The sequence below is a fragment of the Diaphorina citri genome, unplaced genomic scaffold (assembly GCF_000475195.1).
Source record: "Diaphorina citri unplaced genomic scaffold, Diaci psyllid genome assembly version 1.1 scaffold109, whole genome shotgun sequence".
NCBI lineage: Eukaryota > Metazoa > Arthropoda > Insecta > Hemiptera > Psyllidae > Diaphorina > Diaphorina citri.
In genome coordinates this window covers 197,289-215,006 of record NW_007377546.1, presented here as the reverse complement: position 1 = coordinate 215,006, position 17,718 = coordinate 197,289, and the positions used below count along the sequence as shown (strand labels likewise).

General features: G+C 38.7%; 1 protein-coding gene across 1 annotated transcript; it reads right to left on the bottom strand.

The window, feature by feature from the left end:
• Window positions 1–1,459: 1,459 nt before the first annotated feature.
• LOC103524629 (max dimerization protein 1-like) lies at window positions 1,460–16,418 on the bottom strand. The gene is made up of 3 exons (XM_008489658.3): window positions 16,136–16,418; window positions 9,336–9,432; window positions 1,460–1,862 (listed from the first exon to the last, which is right to left on the bottom strand). Exons 1-3 carry the CDS (start codon window positions 16,194–16,196, stop codon window positions 1,829–1,831), a joined length of 192 nt encoding a protein of 63 aa, XP_008487880.1. The 5' UTR covers window positions 16,197–16,418; the 3' UTR covers window positions 1,460–1,828.
• Between the last annotated feature and the right edge of the window lie 1,300 nt (window positions 16,419–17,718).

Sequence of the window (17,718 nt, the reverse complement as noted above, 5' to 3'; positions counted from 1 at the left end):
GTATGTCCAATTTCCAATTTAGCAAAGGAAAAAAAACAACTTGACTGTCTACTCAAATTGGGAAAAGTCTGAACATTTTTTTTTTTCCTCAAATGAGCTTTTCTCCCTACATGATGTGGGGGGAAATCACACTTCTGTACCCACTTTACGTTGCGTGCGGTATGTCCAATTTCCAATTTAGCAAAGGAAAAACAGTAAAAAAACAACTCGACTGTCTACTCAAATTGGGAAAAGTCTGAACATTTTTTTTTTTTTTCCTCAAATGAGCTTTTCTTTTCCCTTTTTTACTTTCCTTATCCTATAGGAAGGAAAGTAATGTAATCGGGTCAAATTTTCGATGGTCAGATTTTAGTGCCAAAACACGTTTTGAGGTCCCTAGAGCCTAAATACAAAGTTTCAGCCATTGGTCCGTGTGTGCGTCTGTCTGTCCGTCTGTAAACAAAATAACTCGAGAGCTAGAGACTTGAAATTTGGTATATAGTAGCTGTCAAATGTGACAAGGATGCGACACGAAACTTTTGGTTAAAACCGGTGCAACGCTTGACGGCATTTTACGGCTTTTTGGCGGTTTTCGGTGTAATTTAACAATATTTCGGGGACGGTATGAGCTAGAGACTTGAAATTTGGTATGTAGTTCACAAATGTGACAAGGATGCAACACAAAAGTTGCTGCTGTTAGGTTTGGTTGAGATAGTTGCTGCACTTGGCGGTATTTTGACGCTTTTGGACAGATTTTGACTCATTCAAAAGTTTCAGCCATTGGTCCGTGTGTGCGTCTGTCTGTCCGTCTGTAAACAAAATAACTCGAGAGCTAGAGACTTGAAATTTGGTATAAATATAGTAGCTGTCAAACGTGACAAGGATGCGACACGAAACTTTTGGTTAAAACCGGTGCAACGCTTGACGGCATTTTACGGCTTTTTGGCGGTTTTCGGTGATGTAATTTAACAATATCTCGGGGACGGTATGAGCTAGAGACTTGAAATTTGGTATGTAGTTCACAAATGTGACACTGCTGTTTGGTTTGGTTGAGATAGTTGCTGCACTTGGCGGTATTTTGACGCTTTTGGACAGATTTTGACTCATTCAATAGGATTTCAATAGGCGCATCATTCAATAGGATAAGGAAAGTCGTGTGATGTTCACACCAGATTTTTCTCTTTTATTATTTTTTTTTTTTGCTTCAAGTTTCTTGAAACTTTTTGAAGCTTTACTCTTCTGACAGCCTAAAAGAACAAGAGAGAGAGAGAAAACTCGTTCTTCTCTCACATTTGAACTTTTTTTGTAACACTAATGCAAAATGACTTTAAGATTTAACATATTTTTAAGCATAAAATTTTGTAATATTTTTTTTTCCTCCTTTTTCTTTATTTTAAACCTCTTACTTCTCCTATTCTTTGTACAAAACCTTTCATGTTGCTTCTATTTCATTTCGAAGAAGAAGCACCCTAAAACGCAAAACAGCACATCATGTTCTCATGTTTTTTCCTCAATACCTATATGCCTACCGACCGACTTAGCCAACTTGAAGAGAATTCAATTTTATTACCCATGTAAAACAATACACTACAAGCTAACAGAACACAAGTTCCTGCTACTTAAAGCATTAAGTAATCGCTACAAACTGATTATTTATTGATTACAGGAATGAGGAAAAAGTTCTGTAAATTCTACTATGAAAACATCAGGCCTCCAAATCCCATTGAAACCGAGCAATAGACCAAGCCCGTAGAAGATGGCTAGAAATTCGACTAAAATAAAAAATTCAAAACCCACAAATAAACTTGATCTCAGCACGAGCTAAGATGAACAACGAGGAAAAAAAATCTTACCTGTTTTTTTCCAGTTCATTATGAGAAGATCTGTAAACACAAAGAGGAAAAAGTTGCATTAGTAAAAAAATCAGAGAGATAATATAAAATGGTCTAAAAAAGTAAAAAAAAAGCGTGTGGTAGAATAAACGCCTACAAGAGATTTAAGGTGACTCCATGACCTCTAGCCTCAACGAATGGTGGTTTGGTGGTCCAGGACGAAATACCCTACTGGGATTCAAACTGTAGACCCCCGATTACGAGTCGAATGTTGCCAACAACTGAACTAACAGGGACTGTGATATGTGATTCGTAATTTTTTAGTTCAGTGAACTGTAGACCTCAATCAGGCCAGGATTCAAACTGTAGACCCCCGATTACGAGTCGAATGTTGCCAACAACTGAACTAACAGGGACTGTGATATGTGATTCGTAATTTTTTAATTCAGTGAACTGTAGACCTCAATCAGGCCAATGGGTTTGAGTGAGTTCTACAGTTAGCAGCACCAAAGGCCCAACGGGGCCTCTCTTTTCTGTGTTAAATATTCTTGCAGAATTTCATGAAAATGAGACTGAGCGTTTGAGACTCATCCAACAAAACAGACCAAACTAAATGCAAAATCATCGAGTTATAAAACTCAAGAGCTCATTACGTAGGGTCAATCATAATTTATTGCCTATTGACGCGAGCACAGTAATAGTTGTTATGTCTTTGAATTCCGCAATGCAAAACTGACGTACTTATCGTTGATATGAACGTGCGCTTATTATCTTTACTTGAAATAAATTCATCATCAAGAAAAGAAAATTGGACGTGGAAATTTGACAATAAGAGGCAGAGGAAGGGGCCGGAGAGAGCGAGAAAGAGAGAGGAAAAAACAACAGAAAATAGAAGGAAAATAGTTGTTGGGTCATGAGAATTGGCACACCAATGAGTGAAAATGAGAATTGGGCTCACGGTAAAAAAAAAAAACAAGAATTTGCGAAGAAAAAAAAACTCGTAAAATAATAGGTAATAATAACAATATTTCAACGTTAGGGATAGGGCGGGGGATATTTGGCAACAGCGCGTCACGGGGAGAAAATTTTCCATGCTTGAAAATTTCTACCGCCGCGCCGGAGAGTTCACTAGCAAAGTAACCAAAGCCGCCGCACTATGGATTGGCCTAGGTCATGGTATGAGGCGTATCAAGGTCTCGTGAAGTAAGAGAAGGCATGTGTTGTTGTGTACCAGGTACTGGTGTGTCTACATCATGCTCAATACAATGCACCGAACCACTCAGTGACATTGAGACTCTATGGAGAGCAGTTGCAGCTCTCTCTCCTTCCCCTGCCTGTCGCTCTCAGCCAATAATCTTGGGTTCAAACACCCCGAGGAAAATAAATATCACCGACAGATCTTGACATATGTACATATGCTAAACTCTATGTTATACCTACAGGAGAGGCTGTATGTAGGATATTTTCGCCCTACATGACAAGGAAGAAATATTTTAAGTTGTGGCCAATGGCCACACATAGTTAGTCGGCGGCCGTCGATCGATCGTCCCTGGGAACCCTAGGTTCTTAGGGATCTAATTGACAGTAAATTGATCGATATAATCGATCCACATCGACGGCCGTCGATTATGGACTATGTGTGGACACAGATTTATCTACACAACGAAAAAAATATTAATAAAGCACACGAAATGTCGGGACTGTCAAATGCGCGACCGTATTTTTTATTATTTTCTACAAGTTCGGCCATGCCTTTTCTACAAGTTTGGCCATGCCTCGGAATGAACTTGATCGATATAATCAATCCACATTGACGGCCGTTTTATGAGGCCAATGCTTTGGTTTCTTGTGGACCTGTAACAGCGAACATAAGTACCTAAACAAGTGACCCCCTATACTTCGTGTTTTTTTGGTTTTAAGTCTTTACTTTAGAAATTAAAGTTTTCGTGTGCAGACTTCGCAGAAAAATACTTAAATAAAATCTTTATTACTTTCAACGCAGAATACTTATAGGATCAATAAACCAGAACTGTACCAACAATTTATGAATAAAGATTAAGGTTGAACTTCAAAATATTACGTGATCGCAGTTCGCAGCCCAACTGTTTTGAGTAGATACCTAATATGTATGTATTACAGGGAAAGTTAGTGAAAGAGTTATTTATTTGATAAAATAATAGCAAAAAAATTCATTTTTTTTTTTTTTTTCAGACCCACTTTTTCTCAAAGGAAGATATGAAAATACCGTCTCGGTACTGCACTACTGCATTACTTCGAGACTTCAGACCCCACCTAATTCATCATACGAGTTCGCTAATACTCGACTCTTATCACTTTCCATTTCTTCCTTATTATTACCATTTAATGACCTCATTTTCGTTATCACCCCCGACACCCTGGTGCAGTTGCACTATAGTCATGACAGAGGCACAAGACCGAGCGTCTTGGAAAATGTCGGGACTGTCAAATGTCTACTCTTGGTATTCCGGACTAAGAAGCCCAAAAGAAGGGTGCCAGATTCGATTCTAAAAAGAATTGTCGAGCTAAAAGTCAGGCTATTTCAGCGTCTGGCCATCTAAAAAATCCTCATTAAATTCTTCTCATTTGGGACTTTTGTTACAAAACGAAAAAAAAGTAGTGTACATTCGAACCAATGGCAGAAGAAAAAGTTCTTTCCCCAGTACTCAATACCCGCAGGCTAAAGAGAGTCTCCTCAAATCTAATTCAGTAAATTCAGTTCCTTACAAAAAAAATAATAAATTCACAACATGGATTTTCCGTTCCCTCCTTCCCCTCCTTTCTTCGAACTTCTCCTCCCTTCTATTATCTTCTCTCTTTTCGACAATAATATCCTAGTCGGCCGCCGCCGGCTTATTGTTACAGATTAGTCAGACGTGATATTATATTCGGAGGATAACAAACGCCAAAGCGGCAAATAATAATAATAATAATAATAATAATACGTACCACGAAGTCGTAAAAAATCATTGCGAAATAAAATCCTCGAAAGAGGCTAGAGAGAAAAAATTAGAGCACTTTCGGTTTCATGCAATCATACAAAATTTGGACTTTTATGACGGAGTAACTGAGTATAGAGATTGAGTAGACAAACTTTTTGGACAATACAAGTCGTAACTGCATGAGGTACATTTTTTCCATCCTTGGCCAGCAACTCACTATCAGGTAGACCTGACAGGAACACCTGATGATCAGGCCCACCTGGTAGTGTGTGTGCTCATCAGATAGACCTGACAGGCGGACCTTTCCAGCCGTGCCTATCATATAGGTGTACCTGATAGTGAGTGCTGGGGCCCTTCTCTAATGGTTGAATTTCACAAAATTACACAAGGCAAGTGAGTATGCAGTCCAGCCACTGGCCTCATTTAAACAAGTGACGAAAAAAAAGAGAGAGAAAACGGTACAGTATAAGAGAGGAACGGAAGCTTCCCTTCCATGGAGAACCACGGCACTGCATACAACATGTGGAATATGTTACAAATTATTACAACACATTATACATTGCATATGAGTTTTTGTTTATTTTCCTCTTTTGTTTTTCGTTCCGAGTCAGCAATAATGCAATGGAACACATAACATGGGGTACACGTTACAGAGGTATTGCTAAAATCTATTGGTTTAACATTGAGCTTTCGACTGGGTTTGCTTTCACTTCAACTAAAAAAAATGTATCTAATGTCATCCATCAGAGGTGATCCCTCAATGCGGATACCCTATCTTGATCAGAGATCAAGAAAGGGTAAAACCATTGACAATTTTGCATAACAAAACTTACTAAGAGTGAAGTTTTTGTTTATTTTCCTCTTTTGTTTTTCGTTCCGAGTCAGCAATAATGCAATGGAACACATAACATGGGGTACACGTTACAGAGGACTTATTGCTAAAATCTATTGGTTTAACATTGAGCTTTCGACTGGGTTTGCTTTCACTTCAACTAAAAAAATGTATCTAATGTTATCCATCAGTGGTGATCCCTCAATTCGGATACCCTATCTTGATCAGAGATCAAGAAAGGGTAAAACCATTGACAATTTTGCATAACAAAACTTACTAAGTAAGAGTGCCCGACGCGACGGCCTAAGTAGTTTTTTGGACATCTAGTATTTAAGCTGTCAAACTTTCTTGACTTGGAGCGCTACCGTGCTCCTCAATTCCTACATTAGGACCCCATTGGAAGCGGGCTAAAAGAATTTTAATTGTGTTCTGCACAAATGCTTGTCACAAATGACGTTCCCCACTTAATATACCGTCCTGACACCCTGGTGCAGTTGGTGCATAGTCCACCTTTCTGCATGAGGAAATCTGAGGCCTCCACTTGCCACCACATTCCCCACCCACTCAAATCAGCGTGTTAGGTTGACCTACAATATAGTCAACAACGTCCAACATCGAGCTGTGTGTAGTTTTCTACTTTTCTCGTGTTAAATAGAACATTCAACCAGTCGCGTGTCGTGATATTCAAAAGGGGAAGCTCCATTTTAATCTATCAGATGTCTTCCTCTTCATACGTGTCAGATCCGGGAAGCTATAAACCCATAAACAATATGCCGAACCAGGGTGGTATCCAGGATTTTATTGAGGGGCCCGAGAGTCCAAACAGTGATGTACCCCGGGGAGGGACGGTCCAAATTTTCGGAGCCCGCTCCATGGTAAAGTAGTGGCCCCTCTCGTTAAATAGAACATTCAACCAGTCGCGTGTCGTGATATTCAAAAGGGGAAGCTCCATTTTAATCTATCAGATGTCTTCCTCTTCATACGGGAAGCTATAAACCCATAAACAATATGCCGAACCAGGGTGGTATCCAGGATTTTATTGAAACGCCAACGGCAAAAAAAAAAAAAAAAAAAAAAAAAAAAAAAAACCTAATACGTAACACGAAGTCGTAAAAAATCATTGCGGAATAAAATCCTCGAAAGAGGCTAGAGAGGAAAAATTAGAGCACTTTCGGTTTCATGCAATCATACAAAGTTTGGACTTTTATGACGGAGTAACTGAGTATAAAGATTGAGTAGACAAACTTTTTTAAAAATACAATTCGTGACTGCATGAGGTACATAGACCTGACAGGAACACCTGATGATCAGGCCTACCTGGTAGTGTGTGTGCTCATCAGATAGACCTGACAGGCGGACCTTTTCAGCCGTGCCTGTCATATAGGGATATAGGTGTACCTGATAGTGAGTGCTGGGGCCCTTCTCTAATGGTTGAATTTCACAGAATTACACAAGGCAAGTGAGTATGTAGTCCAGCCACTGGCCTCATTTAAACAAATGGCATCCAGGGTGATTTTATAATCACCCTATAGCTCCTGTTCTACTCTGTATACGACACCACACCATTGCAAGCCAATAGCAACTAGGTAACCAAACCTAGAGAATCTAGAGAGCTATCCATGAGGTGGAGTAGGTACCAAATATAGAAGAGAACCTACCATAGCTATATATTAGCTATCCATTCCGCCAAGGTCGCTATGAATCGGCGTGGACAATTAGACATAGTACAGTTCAGAGTCGGCTACCCAACTATGGTATCAGATCAGACCAGCCATTCTCAACCTATTTTGCTGAGGGCCACATTTGAGGGTTCTAAACTTTAAGCGGGCTGCTGTTCAAATAGGTACCCTCTTGGTCTCCATATGAATCGGCGTGGACAATTAGACATAGTACAGTTCAGAGTCGGCTACCCAACTATGGTATCAGATCAGACCAGCCATTCTCAACCTGTTTTGCTGAGGGCCACATTTGAGGGTTCTAAACTTTAAGCGGGCTGCTGTTCAAATAGGTACCCTCTTGGTCTCCTGATACAAAAACTGGTCCCTCTTGAGAGCTGAAGAACTCAAGTTAGGCACCGTCGAGTATGATTTGTAACGGGATTGGTGCCGATGTTCAAAAGAAGTGATAAGCAGGGGCCATACAGAAGAGATTAGGCCGCAGGTTGAGAACGACTAGATCAGACTATCTCGAATATTGCACGGCATACCTTTAAATTGGCAACACTGGTATCTAGTGGTAGAAGATATTTCCTGAATAACAATTTTACTTTCTTGACTTGGAGCGCTACCGTGCTCCTCAATTCCTACATTAGGACCCCATTGGAAGCGGGCTAAAAGAATTTTAATTGTGTTCAACATAAATGCTTGTCACAAATGACGTTCCCCACTTAATATACTACGCTAAATTTTATGACTTGACTTGGACTCGAACCACCAACCTCCAGATCCAAAGTCCAACGCGTTAACCACTGCACCACGAGGTTGGTGCAGCGGGCTAAAATCTGCCATACCTATCTATCCAACGCAGATACTAACACAAGCTGGTGTGCTATATCAGATAGGTTCTGTCGATCTATTGTGAGGTTTCGTGCTCAGGCAATTATCGTCATATCAAGGATATTGCCACATTGCCCAGTGGTGTGAAAAAGACAAATCATCTGTCAAGCTATTTTTACCACAAAAAAAGAAAAGAATTGTTTCGATTCGAAAGTAAGTGGTAGGTTGTTCTGTAAACGTCAAGACAAAAACGATAAATAATAAGAAAAAAAAACTCTCTATTATGTTAGTATTAGTACCTACACCTAACGACCAAGTAAGAGAGAGAGGGAAGATGGAGATGAAGAGGGAGGGAGGGAAAGAGAGAGAGGAGGGAGAGAAAAACTGGTCCCTCTTGAGAGCTGAAGAACTCAAGTTAGGCACCGTCGAGTATGATTTGTAACGGGATTGGTGCCGATGTTCAAAAGAATTGATAAGCAGGGTCCATACAGAAGAGCTTAGGCCGCAGGTTGAGAACGACTAGATCAGACTATCTCGAATATTGCACGGCATACCTAGTCATTAAATTGGCAACACTGGTATCTAGTGGTAGAAGATATTTCGATAGGAATGGTACTTAGGTACGTCTGACTGAGAATTTAGAACGCAAGGTCTGCTCGGTTGGAATCTTATACTGAGCGGACCCCACCAATTATCCAACACCCGAAACTCGTGTACTCCTCCTTGGTCGGAGAAAAGAAAAGCAACTTAAGTATGAAGTAGGTAATATGTACTTAAGTACATATTTATGTAACTTGTGGTCCGGTGGCTCACATTAGTGAACTCCGTAATCCGACGGTCAAGTTGCAAAGGATTTACAGGAGACATATCTATGAACATAGAAAACGTAGACCGTAGACCTGGCAAACTGCAACGACGGAGGTCTTATCGTCCCACAATCGAAGCGAGAATAAGGACAAGATAGGAGAAAGCCAGCCGTTCCAAGAACGAAGCTTATCTGTTTAGGATTAAATTCGTCCCAGGGGGGAATCTAACCCACCACCTAGAGGATTACTCAATAAGATGTTACTCGGATATAGAGCATTTGGAGATCTCCTACGCCTGAGCGCGAGCGTCCTTAGAGTCCATGGTTTTCATCATGATTCTTCACTTGACTACGTGATAACCTGATAACACACGATAAGGACATACCCCATACCTTTTGAAAGCTACGTTAGACCCTTAAAAACAGACTTACCTGCTACCCTGAGATTTCTTTATCTTCGGCCGCTTGATATTCTTGAGATCAGACACGGGGAACGGAGGTAGAGACGATGCGTAGCCATGCTCCGCTTCTGAAATCAAAAAGAATAAAGAAAACCATTTAGAATACTCGCATTCGGATACAGCACTGGTTCGAACAATGATAAATAACAATGAACTTTTGGTTGTAATCATGTACAAAATATGTACAGTACTTAATTAGAATTATGTAGGTAGACTCAAAGGGCGAAACTACTGCAAAAGGCATTCAACCCTCATGATTAAGATTTGAGTTGGAAACAACCAACCCCAGTACTCCCAGTAGTTAAGTGTAGTGGTTAGGCAGTGGACTACTGATCGGGAGATTGGTAGTTCAAGTCAAGAACCACATCTGTTACAATCATTTACTTAAGTGTTTAACTTAACACAATTAAAATTCCTTTCCTTCAGGAGGAACCCATCGACAACACAACAATGGAAGATGGAAGAACTCCTGAACTAGTTTTTGGTGTTCCAAATTTGTAAGTTTCGAGACATTCCATGTCCAGCCGCCATGGCTTGACAAATTACAAACTACTCTTCAAGTTGAAAGATAAGACTTTTCCAAGGGGTTTTCACGTGAAAATATTCCGCGGTTAATGGGCTCGGGGTTTGTTCACGGTAGGCGGACAATGATGGTGGATATTGATACAGAAAACGGGAATAAGTCTGAGATAGAATACCTCGAGTCGGTTAACAGTCATATTTCTTCGGACATCGAACTAGCACAAAGTGCTTTTCACTGCTTACCAACGAGGGGTTAAAAACTGCTGGTTAACTACTTTGAAAGATATGGAATCTCTTTGGTTCCAAAACACAACAACCGGAGGGGGAGTCTCATAAAAACAGCCGTCATAATAAATTTAAAGTGTCTACTAAAAAAAACTGGTTTGGTCAACTTTGTTAGATTCGCGATCATATTATATCACTCAATGTTACACATAAATAAATAATTAAGTGCCTGTGAATATGCTAAAACCCTAGCACCTTGTTCAAGAGTTTTTACATTATCCATAACCATAACTATAAATTTAATTAAGTGCCTGTGAATATGCTAAAACCCTAGCACCTTGTTCAAGAGTTTTTACATTATCCATAACCATAACTATAAATTTAATAATAAAAGTCTAGGTCTGGTGTAGAAAATGTGTCTAGGAGGTACATGACATTAAAGTGCATATTAAAATGTCTGATTATTCATTAATCATAGATAAATATATCCTGACACTACCTGGGTAAGTAATTATCATTATAATACGCAACGTATTTAGGGGTGTTCTAAGCTTTTCGCACGCTCCGCTATTTCCTTTGGAAGAAAATAATTGAATGAACGGAGAGAGTTGTCAGTTTTAACTGGACTATTTTGCAATCAGGTTTTCTGTCTGTCTGTTTTTTCCGCAACAAATCTCAAATGATTGCTCTGATTTTGACGAAATTCGCTGGTTATCTATCTAGGTCTGGTGTAGAAAATGTGTCTAGGAGGTACATGACATTAAAGTGCATATTAAAATGTCTGATTATTCATTAATCATAGATAATATATCCCAACACTACCTGGGTAGGTAATTATCATTTATAATACGCAACTTAATAGTATTCAGGGGTGTTCTAAGCTTTTCGCACGCTCCGCTATTTCCTTCGGAAGAAAATAATTGAATGAACGAAGAGAGTTCGTAAGTTATAACTGGTCTATTTTGCAATCAGGTTTCCTGTCTGTCCGTTTTTTCCGCAACAACTCTCAAATGATTGCTCCGATTTTGACGAAATTCGCTGGTTATCTCTCTGGTTTTTCGGCCTTTTTGAGTGTGTTCAACAATTTATAATGCTAGTAAGATACCTAAGCTATGGCAGACCATCTGGCGAGGTAAATGTCAAAGACATTAACTTCAAGAAAACCATTTAGAATACTCGCATTCGGATACAGCACTGGTTCGAACAATGATAAATAACAATGAACTTTTGGTTGTAATCATGTAAGTACAAAATATGTACAGTAATTAGAATTATGTAGGTAGACTCAAAGGGCGAAACTACTGCAAAAGGCATTCAACCCTCATGATTAAGATTTGAGTAGGAAACAACCAACCGGACTCCCAGTAGTTAAGTGTAGTGGTTAGGCAGTGGACTACTGATCGGGAGGTTGGTAGTTCAAGTCAAGAACCACATCTGTTACAATCATTTACTTAAGTGTTTAACACAATTAAAATTCCTTTCCTTCAGGAGGAACCCATCGACAACACAACAACGGAAGAACTCCTAAGTAAACTAGTTTTTGGTGTTCCAAATTTGTAAATTTCGAGACATTCCATGTCCAGCCGCCATGGCTTGACAAATTACAAACTACTCTTCAAGTTGAAAGATATATTAAGCACTAAGGACTGGGTACTTTCTTTTGTATGTAGGTGTATACTTGGGTAAGTACCTACTTGAATAATTTCTGATTTTCGGGCAGTTTGTATGGGAGGGGGGGGGGAGAGAGAATACAACCCACTTGTATTTCGATATTAAGGACGTCCACAAACTGTTTACTTTCAAGTCATAATTTTTTGAGTAGGTACCTACCTAAGTTTTGGGCTCTTGAAAATAAATTGCTTTTAAGTAGTCATGGGACAAAATTCGGGTCGGCCAGCCTAGTTAGCTTTGTTGGTAGCGCGTCTGTCTTGTAAGCGCTAGGCCGCGGGTTCGATTCCCAATCGGGACGGATTTCATCCTTAACGGATAATGTTCGTTCTTGGAACGGCTGGCTTTCTCTTATCCTTTCTTCTTTCTCTCTTCAATTTTGGGACGATAATACTTTAGCAGTTAGAGTTCTCTTTGTGAAATCTCTTTAAAAAAAAAACTCGGGTCACACTGTATAGGTAAGAGCTCTAGAGAGCGAGACCTTATTCGAATATTTCATAGGCTAGGACCGGCTAGGTATTCAAAGGGTTGATCAATCCAATCAATCAAAATGTTATTTCTACCTACTTGAAACATGCTAAGGTATGACCTGTAATGAACTTGTTGTTTACTAGTTTATTGTTGAGTGCAGTTGCATATTTTGATCAGAGTTCCTTCGAATTGGAACAAGGGGAATAAGATTGGCCTTATCATCAGGGTGATAACTTGTGCTGTTACTGAGTAGGTAAATAAGGATTGCGTTATGCAAGTACCTACATTGTATTTCATAATCCAAATTGCAACTAGATTATTTATATTCAAAGGTCCGTCAACTTCTACACTACCAAAAACGATCAACATCGCGATTGGAAGCCTTTTAGCTGGAATACCTTTCTTGTTGATGAACTGATGAAGCCCTCGAGGACAAAACATGTCAAAAAATAAATTTCAATATATTTCAAAAAATAAATATTCAATAAAGTTTTTTTTAAGTAAAGTAAGTAGCTACTTATGTAGGTAGGAAAAGGCCAAAGTAGTGTAGTAGGGAGACTTGGGGGGGAAAAAAAATAGTGTGGACCTGTTTGTTTCAGTCGATGTCGATGGTCCATAGCGTACGAACTACGAAAACTTGAACCTATAACCTACACAAAACCTGAACCTTACAAAACCTTGGTGATAATGATAAGCATTTCCATTAATTCGAAAAGTTTCACCACGAAGGAAAATGTTTCTTTTCCCCGGGTGAATAATAAAACATAGTAATTATGACATAATGATTGTTCAAACTGAAACAGCAAAGCATAACCACACAACTTTGTTTACATTCACAAAGAATCTAAATTCCGCGCTCTGTATTCATGTTTTTCAATATTATACGAGAGGAGAGATGAGAAATCATTATTTTCTCAACCATTACAATATTTCAATCCCCTTGATTCTCAAGTCTCTATTGTTTACAACTGCACTAAAAAATGCATTCGTGGTAGAACGTAGAAGACCCAACAACCATCAACAATCATCTCTGTGGATCTTTTCTGTGCATCCATGATCCTGGGATGAACATTTTGAGACATCCAAGTGGTATTAGATACCTAGGGATGCATCTGTTCCACTATCAATTTATCAGGTACCTACGTAGGTACCTCGACTCATTCAATAGGATTTCAATAGGCGCATCATTCAATAGGATAAGGAAAGTCGTGTGATGTTCACACCAGATTTTTCTCTTTTATTTTTCTTGCTTCAAGTTTCTTGAAACTTTTTGAAGCTTTACTCTTCTGACAGCCTAAAAGAACAAGAGAGAGAGAAAACTCGTTCTTCTCTCACATTTGAACATTTTTTGTAACACTAATGCAAAATGACTTTAAGATTTAACATATTTTTAAGCATAAAATTTTGTAATATTTTTTTTCCTCCTTTTTCTTTATTTTAAACTTCTTACTTCTCCTATTCTTTGTACAAAACCTTTCATGTTGCTTCTATTTCATTTCGAAGAAGAAGAAAAAAAAAATCTCGCTTCCTATACAGGGTGTTTATTGACTGATATGCCAAAGTCGCACAAGTAGAACAGGAAAAGCTCCACTTGAAAAAAAAAAAGAAAAAAAAAAAAAACTTAAACTTAAACAAGTCCACCTAAATTGAATTAAGTACCTATGTCCCTACCTATCTGGCAGAACCACCTATAAAGGAGTTCCAATTAATATTTTGTTTTCCTAAGTACTTACTTATCGAATTCTTAGATAAATTTCATAATTAAGCACTAAGGACTGGGTACTTTCTTTTGTATGTAGGTGGGTACTTGGGTAAGTACCTACTTGAATAATTTCTGATTTTCGGGCAGTTTGTATGGGAGGGGAGGAGAGAGAGAATACAACCCACTTGTATTTCGTTATTAAGGACGTCCACAAACTGTTTACTTTCAAGTCATTATTATTATTATTTTTTTTTTTTGAGTACCTACCTAAGTTTTGGGCTCTTGAAAATAAATTGCTTTTAGTCATGGGACAAAATTCGGGTCGGCCAGCCTAGTTAGCTCTGTTGGTAGCGCGTCTGTCTTGTAAGCGCTAGGCCGCGGGTTCGATTTATTTTCGGGCTGTTTGGGGGGGGGGGGGGGGGGAGAGAGAATACAACCCACTTGTATTTCGATATTAAGGACGTCCACAAACTGTTTACTTTCAAGTCATAATTTTTTGAGTAGGTACCTACCTAAGTTTTGGGCTCTTGAAAATAAATTGCTTTTAAGTAGTCATGGGACAAAATTCGGGTCGGCCAGCCTAGTTAGCTTTGTTGGTAGCGCGTCTGTCTTGTAAGCGCTAGGCCGCGGGTTCGATTCCCAATCGGGACGGATTTCATCCTTAACGGATAATGTTCGTTCTTGGAACGGCTGGCTTTCTCTTATCCTTTCTTCTTTCTCTCTTCAATTTTGGGACGATAATACTTTAGCAGTTAGAGTTCTCTTTGTGAAATCTCTTTAAAAAAAAAACTCGGGTCACACTGTATAGGTAAGAGCTCTAGAGAGCGAGACCTTATTCGAATATTTCATAGGCTAGGTATTCAAAGGGTTGATCAATCCAATCAATCAAAATGTTGTTATTTCTACCTAATTGAAACATGCTAAGGTATGACCTGTAATGAACTTGTTGTTTACTAGTTTATTGTTGAGTGCAGTTGCATATTTTGATCAGAGTTCCTTCGAATTGGAACAAGGGGAATAAGATTGGCCTTATCATCAGGGTGATAACTTGTGCTGTTACTGAGTAGGTAAATAAGGATTGCGTTATGCAAGTACCTACATTGTATTTCATAATCCAAATTGCAACTAGATTATTTATATTCAAAGGTCCGTCAACTTCTACACTGCCAAAAACGATCAACATCGCGATTAGAAGCCTTTTAGCTGGAATACCTTTCTTGCTGATGAAGCCCTCGAGGACGAAACATGTCAAAAAAAAAAAAATATTCAATATCCACCATAGATTGTGTACCTAAGTACAAGTTTTTTTTTATTTTTTTTTAAGTAAAGTAAGTAGCTACTTAGGTAGGAAAAGGCCAAAGTAGTGTAGTAGGGAGACTTGGGAAGAAAAAAAAAATAGTGTGGACCTGTTTGTTTCAGTCGATGTCGATGGTCCATAGCGTACGAACTACAAAAACTTGAACTTAAAACCTACACAAAACCTGAACCTTACAAAACCTTGGTGATATGGTGATAATGATATTAAGCATTTCCATTAATTCGAAAAGTTTCACCACGAAGGAAAATGTTTCTTTTCCCCGGGTGAATAATAAAACATAGTAATTATGACATAATGATTGTTCAAACTGAAACAGCAAAGTATAACCACACAACTTTGTTTACATTCAGAAAGAATCTAAATTCCGCGCTCTGTATTCATGTTTTTCAATAGGTATACGAGAGGAGAGATGAGAAATCATTAGTTTCTCAACCATTACAATATTTCAATCCCCTTGATTCTCAAGTCTCTATTGTTTACAACTGCACTAAAAAATGCATTCGTGGTAGAACGTAGAAGACCCAACAACAATCATCTCTGTGGATCTTTTCTGTGCATCCATGATCCTGGGATGAACATTTTGAGACACCCAAGTGGTATTAGATACCTAGGGATGCATCTGTTCCACTATCAATTTATCAGGTACCTACTTACGTAGGTACCTTCAGAATCAGGGTAGCAATTTATAATAGCTCGTAGGACTATCAACGAAAAGGATTTATGCAAGGATCAGAGTAAGGATAATACGACGGATCAGGATCAGACAGAACAATAGATACTGACAAGTGATGTTGACGTGGAAGTGTAAATTCACATGAATTGTTTGTGTTAGAAAAAGAATTGTTTAATTTACATTTTACATTACCTCTTTCTCTACGTTCCAAATACTCCGCTGCTTGAAGCAAGGTAACAAGCCCTGTGCTCATTATTTTTACACTTTACAAAAAAACACACACACTAAAAATTAAATAACTAAATTAATAGATATACTAGGGTAAAATTTTAAAGAAGGAATTAAAATTTCATAGAAAACAGAGAATTTATTTAAAAAAGAAAAGAAAAAATATTCACAAAAACAGAAAAAATGGTAAAAAGTTAACACCTAACTTTACGAGCACGTTACGTAAATACAAGTGTTCACTGACACGGCGAACTAACGACTGACGGGACGGATTGTTTTTGTTTTCAGATTTGCTCAGAAGAGCGCTCTCTGCTATATTGACACAAGCCGGTGCTATACGGAGTGGCGCGTTTACAAACACGGGTTTTGTACCTTTTCATTGAGCGCATTCTGTTGACATTTTCCGGAAAGACTACGACTTTTCCAAGGGGTTTTCACGTGAAAATATTCCGCGGTTAATGGGCTCGGGGTTTGTTCACGGTAGGCGGACAATGATGGTGGATACTGATACAGAAAACGGGAATAAGTCTGAGATACTCGTGAATACCTCGATGTCGGTTAACAGTCATATATATTTCTTCGGACATCGAACTAGCACAAAGTGCTTTTCACTGCTTACCAACGAGGGGTTAAAAACTGCTGGTTACCTACTTATAATAGTGGGTGAGCCCTAAGTCCGAACCGATAACACCAATGAAAGTGCCCAAGTACCATTCAGGTCCCTTATTTTAGGCCCGGATAAGAAGATAGGATGGAAAGACCTTTCACTCTGCCATTTCCCCAATTTCATTTGGGGTCAATATTTCCCTTTTTTTAGTCTCCCCCTCCATAATCCACAGAGTGAAAGAGAAATACAGAGAGGAATTAATTTCATTTGGGGTCAATATTTCCCTTTTTTAGTCTCCCCCTCCATAATCCACAGAGTGAAAGAGAAATACGTGGATGTGCCAAATTCACCAATGTAGGTATTACAATTTCTTGGTAAATAAGGTATCTAATTTTTTTTTTTTTTTGCGCATGTGTCGAGAGAACTGAATTTTTAATGAAATGAACGTCATGGTATAGCATCCAAGTATACCTATAACGAAAAAACTTAAATACCACCTTTTAGAATTACGTGATTCAACGAATATTTTAAAAATCCAACCCTAAAGGGAGTCGAACCTTTGAGGATTGAAAGTTTTCAAGGATTCAATGACAGGATTCTCCCTCAATTCTTTACTAGAATCCATTAGACATAGAGGTGGTCCAGACATTGTTTCTGAGCAAGGGATTTTATTTTAAGCTGTGTCCACACTTAGTCCACGGACGTCGATCGATGACTGAAACCGTCCACATTGATTCATCTCGTCGATCGACGGCCGTCGACCATACAAGTATGTGGGCACAGCTTTAGACCTTCAATCCTTCCCACAGCATAAGATGGGCACCATGCCTATATCATGGACAAAGTAATTACTTACTCCAATCTGATGATTTACAGTACCTACTTGAGTGTTTATTTCAATTTTCCAGCCGAAATTGAAATGTGAACAAAAACAAATAGA

Coding starts and splice junctions, on each gene's coding strand:
- LOC103524629 (XM_008489658.3), bottom strand. CDS start 16,196: ATGAGCACAGGGCTTGTTACCTTGCTTCAAGCAGCGGAGTATTTGGAA. Junction 9,433..16,135: donor TTTGGAACGTAGAGAAAGAG/GTAATGTAAAAT, acceptor TTTTGATTTCAG/AAGCGGAGCATGGCTACGCA. Junction 1,863..9,335: donor AAGAAATCTCAGGGTAGCAG/GTAAGTCTGTTT, acceptor TTGTGTTTACAG/ATCTTCTCATAATGAACTGG.